The 11,857-nt window shown below is 47.5% G+C and overlaps 1 protein-coding gene across 3 annotated transcripts in view; it reads left to right on the forward strand.

The window, feature by feature from the left end:
- Positions 1–5,372, forward strand: part of Kiaa0355 (KIAA0355 ortholog) — an 85,954-nt gene extending 80,582 nt beyond the window's left edge. For all 3 annotated transcript variants that reach the window (XM_013354213.2, XM_005368435.2, XM_013354214.2), the window contains exons 12-14: positions 1,338–1,475; positions 2,366–2,444; positions 2,866–5,372. In XM_013354213.2, the coding sequence (XP_013209667.1) occupies positions 1,338–1,475; positions 2,366–2,444; positions 2,866–3,174 (526 nt within the window). In that variant the 3' untranslated portion in view covers positions 3,175–5,372. The remainder of the gene's footprint in view (positions 1–1,337; positions 1,476–2,365; positions 2,445–2,865) is intronic.
- Positions 5,373–11,857: the final 6,485 nt, after the last annotated feature.

Here is an 11,857-nt window from a genome sequence, read left to right on the forward strand (position 1 = left end):
TGAGCCACCATGTGGTTGCTGGGAATTGAACTCAGGACCTTTGGAAGAGCAGGCAATGCTCTTAACCTCTGAGCCATCTCTCCAGCCCCTAAATTAAAATATTTTAGCTTAAAAATTGTAAATACGGGGGGCTAATAGAAAAAATTATAAGCACTTAACTTATGAATAAACCAAGAGAAAACAGACGAGCCTTCTCCTCTTAAAGCAGGGATCTTATTGAACAGTGTTTCATGTGGTCTTTCTGGGGAAAGCAGCGTTGGTTTGAAATCCAAGAAGTTATTGGATGCTGTTATTATAGCCCACAGAAGTCAGAGTAGGCCTGGGGTGTGTAGCTCTGTGGTAGAGTGTTTACCTAGCATGTACAAGGCCTAGCCTGAGCTCAGTCACCAGCCCAGCAGAAACCAAGGTGTGTGCTTCAGTTCTAGTGCATTGAAGAATATTAAGGGTGGGACACGGTGGTACACACCTACAATCGCAGCATGTGGGATGTGGACACAGAACAACTGTCATGAGTTCAAGGTAGCACGAGCTGTAGCAAGTTGGAGGCCAACCTGAGTTACCTAGAGAAACCTTATTTCAGAGGAAAGAAAAAATAATACAGGCTAGCTAGATGGCTCAGTGACTTAAAAGCGCTTACTGCTTTTGCAGAGGACCCAAACGGTTCCTAGAATCCATATGGTGGCACACAACCATCTATAACTTTAGTTCAAGGGAGTTGACCCCCTTTTCTGGCCTCCGAGGGCACCCGCACATAGGCGGTACACATACTCATGCAGGCACATAAGGGAGAGTTAGGATGTGCATCTCATATTACTTCCGGCTGAGAAGTCTGGATGGTGAGAGAGTGTCCCCACTTTATTTTCCCCTAAAGCCAATCGCTTACCAACCACAGGCTTCTGAGAAATAAAAGGAAGTAGTGACATGTAGCGTCTGCACTACGGGCTGGCACGTGAGCCAGGAAAGGGGCTGGAGATTTAAACACATATGCACAGAGACAGAGACATGGGGACCCCGGTCATCCTTGAAACAAGAATGCCCCCTTTATTGTGTTCCAGGGCAGCTTATGTAGAGATCCTTAACTGATAGCCACGCCCCAGCCAAACCCACTGGAAACCACTCTCTTGTCATCAGGAATTCCTGAGGGTCTCTGCCCAGAGCAGCTGCAAACACAGGAAAACAAGTTGTTTACAAGAAATTCAGGGACTGGAGGTCCACAGTCCCCAACAATGACACTGTTACTTTTGAAGCGAAAGTAAAAATGTCAAGTTTTGGCAGGGAGTGACAGCAACGTCTGACTTGGCTGTGGGAGGTCCATGAACATTTCTCTCTGCTCTCAGGGACAGCCTGCACAGTGGCTGGTCAGGTGCTCAGGGAGACTCCGCCAGCTCCAGTGATGAGACCTCTTCCGCCAATGGGGACAGCCTGTTCTCTATGTTTTCAGGGCCTGACCTTGTTGCTGCTGTCAAACAGAGAAGGTAAGGATTGCTAAACCAAGGACTGGAGAATGGGACAGCTCTGCCTCGGGGAAAGCCAGTGTTGCTCCTGCCAGCTTGCCCTGTGGCAGGTGGGGGACAAAGGCCTTTGCAGGCACCTTAAAGATCTAGCTTCCTGGGCCGGATAGATGGATGACTCAGAGGTTAAGAGCACTGGCTACTCTTCCAGAGGTCCTGAGTTCAATTCCCAGCAACCACATGGTGGCTCATAACCATCTGTAATGAGATCTGACGCCCTCTTCTGGTATGCAAACACAAATGCAGGTAGAACACTGTATACATAAAATAGATTTTAAAATGTACCTTCCATGAGGAAGAGGTTGGCCTGGGGTTGCAAGATCTGTAAGGGACTGGTAAGACACTGGCAGTAATCTGTAAGAGAAGAAAGTTGCCCCTGTGGGGTCTATACCTGTCTAAGAGGATCTCCGGCTCAGATCTGCTGTAATGTAAAACTAACATGCTTTTTATTTCTTTACAATATTTTATTCTTTGACAGTTTCATACATGTATACAATGTATATTTATATTCATCATAAAGTATTTTTCAGTCCCCAACATACCCAGTGCATGTTAAACACTTCCAGTAACTATTAACTAGTTTTAATAATTATTAATGATTAATTAATAATTAATGAGATGCCAAAGGTAGTTAACTTGGAGAGCTGTGAAAACAGCCAATGCCATTTCCCTGCTGGCTGCAACTTCCTAAAGGGCTTTATAGGCTGCTGGCTCCCCTGTCACACTGACCTTGGTGGACCCAAGCCCTCCACACCTAGACTGGGGACCTAGAGACCAGAGCCAGGCACTTAATCAGCCTGTGCCCCATACAGAGAAGCCATGTGGTCATTGCTTTTTGTTCTTGATTCTTTCAGGAAACACAGCAGTGGAGAGCAGGAGACCAGCACACTGCCCTCACCACCTCTTCTTACCACAGTAGAGGATGTGAACCAGGTATTGTGACCTTGGGCCTCAAAGTCATAAGGGGTCATCTTTGTGGTGCATTATTTTCTCATAATTTTTGTCTAAACAATGAGATTTGCTCACCCTAGCTGATGCAGTCTTCTGTAGAGGAAGCTCTGCCATTTGTCTAATGTGAGAGCCTCTTGGCACACCTCCTGTTCAGATCAGTTAAATAAATATAAGGGCGGGCTGTGGATGCACGAGTGGTGGGAGGCCTGTAAGTGTCTGTGTGCAGACACACGAGTTCTGTTCCACAGTTGGGCCACGATTACATGGATTGTGCAGGCACTGAGTGCTGATATTACCATAAGAGCTTCCCTCGTGCCAGGCTGTGGGAGGCTGGGAGTTGGGTGGGCAGGTCACAATGACAACTCACCAGAAATGACACTAAGAACTCTCTTCTGTTTCCCAGGATAACAAAACCAAAACGTGGCCACCCAAAGCACCGTGGCAGCACCCTTCCCCACTGCCTAGCACGCTGCCCAGCCCTGCTGCACCACTTTATGCAGTCTCCAGTCCCGGCAGCCAGTGGAATGACACCATGCACATGCTGCAGTCCCCTGTGTGGGCTGCGACCAGTGACTGCAATGCCACCTCCTTCACCTATGTGCAGACACCACCCCAGCCCCCACCTCCACCAGCACATAAGGCGGCACCCAAGGGCTTCAAGGCCTTCCCTGGGAAAGCTGAGCGCAGGCCAGCCTATTTGCCCCAGTACTGACCACAGCTTGCCTGCTGCCCATCAAAGCTGTTGGGGCAACTGTCCCCAGGACTGAGTAGCTGATATTAGCCCCCAAAAGGACCAGTGCACCCCTGTCCCTGGGACAGAAATGTTCTTTGGGTCAGAGGTGATTGGCAGCTCCAAGTCTTTAAACCCTGATTTCTCGAACTTTGAAGGTAGCAGACCCCTGGGAGACAGCTGAAGATGGAGATTTCTGATACTCAGGGGGATGCTGGCGATCTGCATGTTTAATAAGCACCTCAGGTAATACTGGTGCAGGTGGCCAGAGGCCACGCTTGGAAAACACAGTCCGAAGGTTGTCAGTCCTGCATGTGGGAAAGGCATGAGGCCTGCAGGCTGAGAACAAAACTGACCATTCTTTGAAGCTCTCCTTCTCTTTAACACTGAGTGAGACCCACACCCATCACTGATTTTTATAGATATTTCTCATGTAGGTTTTCAGTTGAAAATGTCTCCTGCCTAAAGCATTGGCTGTCTTAAGACCCCTGGTACCCTGGCTGGAGGTTAGCTCAGCACTGTCTTCATTTAAGCTTATACAAGACAAGACAGTTGTGGTGAGAAGCAGCCACCTGCCTTCCCGTGGGTGGGTAGCTCCTCTGCTCAGAAGCACCCAGGGGTGCAGGCTCATGGGATTTACAAGAGCAGGATTGGGGAGCTGCTGTCAGAGGCAGCACAGTGGGGGTTTGTTGGCCCATGCTGAGTGCAGAACAAAGCTGCACCTGCCGCCCTCAATCCTTCCACCGTGACCAAGGCTCCTGGGCACCTTGCTCCTCAAAAGAAGCAACTGTGGGGAGGGGTTGCACCAAGACCCCCATACTCAGAACCACAGTGACATTTGCGAGCTGGCTCAGAAGACAAAAGAATTATGATGTAGACAGGAATTCAAAGTCTTTGTTTAGTCAACGACAACAAAAAAACACCTCACTTTTAGTTAACATGTGCCATTAAACAGACGTGGGGATATTTTCCAGCTAGAATGGATCCAGAATTGAATGGTGCTTAAATTGAGAAATAATAATAAATAAATCTATATAGAGTAGACATTTCCCACTATATATTAATTGAGGTTGCAGAAAGTTCTTTATATAAAACTTATTTAAAATTTTCATATTTCATCTTTGAAAATGTCTAATTGAAAAAAATCCATGATATTTTCTGGTATGAAAGTTTGACAGTATTAATTTTTTTTATATTTTCTTAAATCATTAAACCATTTTAATATATGTTAACTACTAATAAATGGTTTATTCTTTCTAACTCCATGTAAGCTTTTCCAACAAAGATTGTAATAGCACATTTATGTTCTCATTTTTCTACAGATAAATTTATATTTAAAAATACCAAAAAGAATCTATGTATACACACCACACACATGCACACACACATTCATACACAAGAATATTATAGAGGACCTGTTGGGTGTCTGAGCCCAGCCACCTGTGTTCTTAGTACTGTGTCTCCGAACTGCTGGAGACCTCGGCTGTTGTCATTTGTGCTGTGTGGGGGTGCCGTTCTGCCTGTACTGACGATCCTTCACCGTGGGTTCGGAATAGTCACCTCACCATGTTTACAGAGAACTATTTTGTACATAGAGTTTTCCAGGCACGTGCTCTACACCAGCCCTGTGTGGCTGCTGTCTGTGTTAGCTGTCACAGTGTGCACACTAATCTGTTCAAAGTTCCTTGTGGCTGTTCTACTTGTAAAAACTTTCTCTTTCCTTCAGTAATGTGTCCACAGTGCCCTGTGTTTCGAGTTCTATTCCACGGCAGTACTCTCATTTTCATAGTGCCTCCCCGAAGACCTCACCCTGGGCCAGCACAGGTGACACTGTCATCTCTGGTCTGTTTTCCTCTATTAAGGAAGACATTTTGTCTCCATGGCTGTGAGACCGTGTGATGCGGTTTGTGTAGTCTCCATGTAGGTGCTGTTGCCAGCACTGCCTTGCCCTGAACACTGGTAATCCCAGGTGCTGCGCTTGGCAGAGGTGTCTCGCCAAAGCGCATGTATGTGCGTGTGAGTGTGTCCTCAGCACGGCCAAAGCATGGCTATCTTGCTCGGCATCAGCAGGACATCATGTGAATAGTTGTGACCTTCCAAACTGGAACTCTACATTTTGTATCTTACTTTTAAAGTTCCTATAAGTAAAATAACTATTGGCTTTATTAAAATATACATTTAATAATACTCTGTATCTTATTTAAAATTAACTGCAGCAGACACATGTCAGAAGCAATAGCTCACCTGGCAGAGATGTACAGGAGCTGGTTTCCAGGTCAGCTTGTCCTCTGAGCCTCAGACCTGTCAAGGGGAAGACCACTCGGGATGGGATAGGACTGGCAGGGAGCAGATCATCCAGCCACAACCCCTAAGGTCATTGGCCTCTCTAAGGTGTAACTAAAGCCTCTGTGGGCAGGTGTTGACTGTCCCTAGAAGGATGTGGGCTCTTTCTGGGGTTGGTCTCTCCCCCAGCAGCCTGTCTAAGGGGCAAACCCAGGAATGGTGGGTTTTTTTCTGCCCTGTTCCTCTCAGTAAACTCATCTGTAATCACAGCCTTTTTGGGGTAGATACAAGAGGATCAATACAAGGCCAGCCTGGGTTACGTTTCCTAAGGCCCTGCCTGTCTAGAACAAAAACAACATACAGGTGATTGGGTAGAACACAAGCTTAGTGAGCCCAAGGCCCTGAGCTGAGTCCCCCGTGCCAATAAGTAAACAACCTGCAGGAAGACAGATGACTTACTGTCTTCCTGTTTGACTTAGGTGCCCAGTACTATTAGCTACTTCTGTTTACATCGGTGGTAATGAAAGGAGCATGGTAGCTCTACCGTGTCCTGGATAGGTTGGGGTGGAAGCTCCTGGAGGGCTTGGGAAGCCTCAGCCAATCTGAGAAATGGAGGAGCGCACCAGCAGTTGAGGTTCATGGGCGGCTGGGACCTTCCTTTCTCTCCGTGGGAATTCCTGCATCGTACCAGCCGTAGGTTTAGCCTGCTCTGTGCCATGTAGGAGCACCCTTGCCACCCACCTGGTCTGGAACAAAGGAAAAAGAACTGGTGGTTCAGCTTCATGATTGTCAAGAGGCCATGTGGGTGGGCAGCATGACCGGAGAGTTCAGGGAATAAGCTTGTCTGACTTGGGTCCTGGATTTGACCTTACAACTGGACTTAAAATTCAATCACAGCTCTGGGGGAAGTGTGTGTGTTCTTGTGTTGGTTACCTGTTGGGAATGTGGGCCTAGGTGACAGGAAGGGCTCATTTACCATGGGATCAGGCCCTTGTTAGAAGGCCAAATTGCAAAGCCACAGAGAAACCCTGTCTTGAAAAACAAAAAAAAAAAAAAAAAGGCCAGATTGCATGCAAAGACTTGTCCTTGTTCTTACCCTACCGGGGAGACAACCCCATTTTCCCCATCCTTGGTGAGAGTACCAACAACCATTCTAGAAACTTCATTAAGAAAATCATTGGGTCTTTTTAAGGTCCTTTTAATCTTCAGACACACCATATCCCTTTAAGTCACTGCCATTAGGTCCTCTCCCCTGTAGAGCATCAGGCTTTTCCAGGCACCCGCCCCTCCCCACTTCCTTACCCTGCTCCCTCCAACTGCTTGCGCTGTTGTGCTAAAGCACAGGTTCTCAAACTGTGGGTTGCGACCCCTATTTTAGGTCCAACGACCTTTTCAAAAGGGTCACCTAAACCATGGGAAAACATATTTGTATTATAATTCAAAGCAGTAACAAAATTACAGTTATAAAGTAGCAACAAAAATAATTTTATGGCCTGCAGTGGTTCTCAACCCTCAGTTCACTGCACTAAAGGCTGCTTAAGTCTCTAAATTCTCTGCCTTTGCTTGCCCTTACAGCACTCAGCGCTGCCCAGGAATCTGGTGTTTCCGATTGTTCTCACAGTGGAAAGCCCCAGGAGAGCTAAGACTGAATCTCCTTAGGACCACAATTCTCAGACCCTTATCAGGCAACGTGTGGCAGAAGAAAGGGGTTGTTGGGGCCAGGATTTGCCAATTCTAACATAGATTAAAAAATCAGACCTGACATAAGGCTCTCTATTGGGTTGAAGACTTGTTCACCAGAATTCTATCTGAACTGGAAGAGGAATTGTCATATGGGAGCATCGCGTCAGAATTATGTACCCTGTTTTTTGTTCTCACACTAGCCCAGGCAGGACTAGATTCTCACTATATAACCCAGGCTGGCATCGAACACGCCTGCCTCAGCCTCCCTAGCGCCGAGACCACAGGCATAACCCACTACGCCCTCCTGCCCCACGCATTATTCCTGGAGAGCGCGTGTGCACATCCTCCTCACCCAGGGCATGCGCACCAGTGTATTTCACCCATCCCAGACGTGCAAATGCAGGCGTTTTCTAAATCACCACGCAGGTCCGACCCTGCGTCCGCACATGCGCACATGCGCTCGCCTCGCCCCCTCCCTGTACGTGCCTGGCTACACGCAGCTAGCCTAGGTACTGCGTGTGCTCGCGACCTCCCTGCGCGTTGCCTCGCTCTTTCGACCGAATGCGTGCGCGTGCCCGAAGCTCCACCCAGCCTGGGGGTGAGGACGCGCTCCCCAGCTCTCCAGCCGAGTGACTCAGCATCTTTGGCTGCAGCCTCTTCCTAACAGCTTGTAGACCTGGCTTTCCCGCCTCCCGCGGGCGCATTCCTCTTGGCCCCTTACCCCCTATTCGCAGCCTACAATTCCACAGTCACCCTTGTCAAGCAGGCTCTAATCAAGGCATGATCTGGCCAGATACCCTTGCCTCAGCTTCCCCATCTTTAGGACGCGGCTCTTTACTTCCCTCAAAGGCTGGGAAGTGCCAAATTCACAAAACTCCAGGGTTTTACCAGGGCTGCGTTGGCGAGAATTTCGACCCTTCCTGGACTTTCTAAACCTGTCTCTGCTGTCAAGTCCTCTTACGATCCGGTGCATGGACTAGGGCATCTTGCTGAAGGCCCTTGAGACCGGTGTGAGCAGGCTCTCATGCACGTTCTCGGCCAGGTTTTCTACATGATGTGCTTTGTCCCTGTCGTGTAGGCATAATCCCAAGAATGTTCTCTGTCCCAGGACCCTGTCGCTCCTGATTGGTCTTTACTCTGTGGTTTGCAGTACTTGGTATAAAATGTCCTGGCTGTTATGGTGGGAATAGAAAACAGGGTTTACCTTCTAAAAATTTATATATATGGTAAGTATTTTTGGATCCCCAGAACAAAATATATTTGTTTAATTTTTTGGGACAGGTCCTCATGTAGCCCTGGCTGTCCTGGAATTTGCAATGTAGACCAGACATTACTTAACTCTTTATTAAAGAGTGCTGGGATTAAAGGCTGCACCACCACGTGCAGTTCCTATCAGATCTTTAAAGGCTTAAGCATGTGATGGGGAGATAGGTGAAACACCACTCAAATCTTTGGAGAGGCTTGTAGTTGTACCCACGTATGATAGTGCACACCTACAACTCCAGCGTTTTGGAAGCTCAGGCTCCATCTTTTATTGGTTTTTCAAGAAAGGGTTACACCATGTCCGTCCTGAAACTCCTCTGTGGGCCAGGCTGGTCTTGAACTCAGAGATCCAACTGCCATCTGCCCCTTGAGTGCTGCGATCAGAAGCAAATGTGCCACTACTGCCACCAGGCCAGACATCTCTTTAAAAAAGGGTTGTAAGAGACAACTCCAAGAGTAAGGGGAGCCGGGCGGTGGTGGCGCACGCCTTTAATCCCAGCACTTGGGAGGCAGAGGCAGGCGGGTCTCTGTGAGTTTGAGACCAGCCTGGTCTACAGAGCGAGTTCCAGGACAGGCTCCAAAGCTACAGAGAAACCCTGTCTCGAAAAAAACAAATAAACAAACAAAAAGAGTAAGGGGAGCCCTGTCTCTAGAGGTTTCCCTTTAAACGGAAGAGCAGAGGAGATGGCTCAGCAGGTTAGTCAGTTGGTCCTGAGTCCATTCATCTCTGAGTATTCCTTGGAACAGGAGGAGAAAGGGCAGGAGGAAAGCCTCAGCAGGTCTCATCAAAATCACCTCCTACAGAAAGGAGTCTTTGGGCACTGCTGGGCCAGAGTCTGAGGAACCCTGGGGCAGCAGCAGCTGAGACTGGTATCTTTGTTAGTTGAGGTTCAGGATGGGAGTGATTTTTGTTGTTGCGCTCTCTCTCCTCTCTCTCTCTCTCTCTCTCTTTCTCTCTCTCTCTCTCGGTGTGTGTGTGTTTGCGCGCGCACATTTACAAATGCACGTGGTGGCCAGAGGACAACCTTGAGTGACAGTTCATTAGGACTGCTGTCCACCGTTTTTATTTGTTTGTTTATTTATTTTGGATTTCCAAGACATGGTTTCTCTGTGTAGCCCTGACTTGTCTTGGCACTCACTCTGTAGACCAGGCTGACCTCAGGCAGGTGACAGAGATCCACCTGCCTCCGCCTCCAGAGTGCTGGGATTAAAGGTGTGCGACATCACAGCCCAGCTCGTTTTTTTTTTTTTTTTAATTACACTTATTTATTCAAAGAGGTTATGCTGTGGTGTGCCTGTGGTCAAAGGACAATTTATGGGGGTTCTTTTCTGTTATGTGAATTCCAGGGATCAAACTTAGCTTATCAGCTTTGGCAGGAAGTTCCTTTGGCTGATGAGCTATCTTGCCAGCCCCTATCCTACCCCCCCCCCTTTTTTTTTTCAAAACAGAGTCATAACTATGTAGCTCACTGTAGACCAGTGCTTGAACTCAGATATCTGCTGGGTCTGCCTCCTGAGTGCTGGGATTAAAGGTATGTGCCACTACTACCCAGCTTAATAATATATTTTATTCATTTTCAACTTCTTTTTTTGAGGCAGGGTCTATTGGTGAGAACTGGGGCTTACCACTGAGGCTGGCTGGCCCTTGATTCCTAGGATCCTCCTGTCTCTGCCTCCCTAGCATTGAGATTCCAAAAGGCCACCATGAGCAGCTTTTGTTTGTTTGTTTGTTTGTTTGTTTTTTGAGACAGGGTTTTTCTAGATAGTCCTAGAACTTGCTCTGTAGACCAGGCTGACCTGGAACTCACAGACATCCACCTGCCTCTGCCTCCCAAGTGCTAGGATTAAAGGTGTGTGCCAACATTGCTGGCATTATATAGTGAGTTTGAAGCCAGCCCTGCTCTGCATAAGACCTTGTGCACAGAATAAAATAAGGTTTATTTTTAAAGAACTGATCTTTTCATCTTAGTTTTTTTGTTTTGTTTTGTTTGAAAAGTTCTCACTATGAAGCCCATTCTGGTCTCAAATTCACCAACATCTTCTTACTTCTGTCCTCCTGAGTGCTGGAATTAGTAGCATGTGCTACCACACCTGGTTTAGTGTCTTTTGATGTCATTTTGATTTGTCCTCATTATCCAGCATTTAAGATTACTTAGCAGGCAACCACGTGGTAGAAGAGTTGCCCTTTGACCTACTCTTACTGTGGCATGTCTCTCTTTTACATACACACACACACACACACACACACACACACACACACGAAATGTAACTTTTAAAAAATGAACTTGTTTGTTGGGCTGACATGTACCTTATTGATAGAGCATTTGTCTAGCCCTAGCATAAACTTAGCCCTTGGTGTTAAACCAACCAAACAACCAACCAAACAAACCAACCTGCATATATGAAGGTAATTAGCAGAAGGTTCCTCTTTCTGGCAGTCCTGTCCTTTGTAGGAACTGGCCACCACTGCCCGCGAGAGGCCACCATGTGCAGCTTTTGCCGTTGGCTCTGGAGAGTAAATATGTCCTCATCTCCAGGGCAGGTGTTTTACTAAAAAAAAATCTCCTCAGTTGTCATCTCCCCCGCCCTTTAGTTTTTTAGACATGCTGACTTCCAACGCCTTGCCAGTTGCTGATGCAGGCTTTCAACTCTTGATTTTTCTGCCTTTCCTTCCCAAGTATTGAGATGATACTGGAAGCCCAGTTGTTGATGTGCAGCGTTGCCTTGAAAATCTAGCGTGTCTGGAAAACGATACCCACCACCCACTTGTACCTCACCCACCCTTCCCGATTACAAGTCTGCCTTGTGCCTCATCAGAATTGTGGGTGAGAATTCCATCTTTTCCAGGAAGCTGGATCCCAGACTTGGCCTTTCTCCTTAGGAATTTGTGGATTCTTCATTCACTCCGTCCTCCATGTCCACCTCCTCCTGCCTTGAAGCTGCTCCCTCGGGACCTGGTGTATCTCACTGACCTCCTGTATCACTCCGACCCTTTACACAATGTGTCAGATGAAGTCCCTGCTGTTTAGAGTCTTTCAGTGCCGTCTCATCTCTAAACAAAAACCAACACTGTCTCAAGGATTTGCAAGGCACTGGGAGAACTCCCTTCTCCCTGATGTCATCCTCTAGGGTCCCCTCTGCTCCACTCGGGCCACATCCGCCTCTGTTAGCGGGACATCTATGGGTGCTCCTCTCCTGCACCCATAGATGAGTCTTGCAATTTCTCTTCCCTTTGACAGAACAGTTTCCTCCCAGGCAGCAAACTGCCTCATTTCTTCACATTCATATTCTTCCTCAAGTATAATAAAGGGTGAGTTTTTTTCTTAATCATTTATTTAAAATTGCACTGCTGGGGGCTGGAGAGATGGCTCAGAGGTTAAGAGCATTGCCTGCTCTTCCAAAGGTCCTGAGTTCAATTCCCAGCAACCACATGGTG

The sequence above is a fragment of the Microtus ochrogaster genome, unplaced genomic scaffold (assembly GCF_000317375.1).
Source record: "Microtus ochrogaster isolate Prairie Vole_2 unplaced genomic scaffold, MicOch1.0 UNK32, whole genome shotgun sequence".
NCBI classification, from domain to species: domain Eukaryota; kingdom Metazoa; phylum Chordata; class Mammalia; order Rodentia; family Cricetidae; genus Microtus; species Microtus ochrogaster.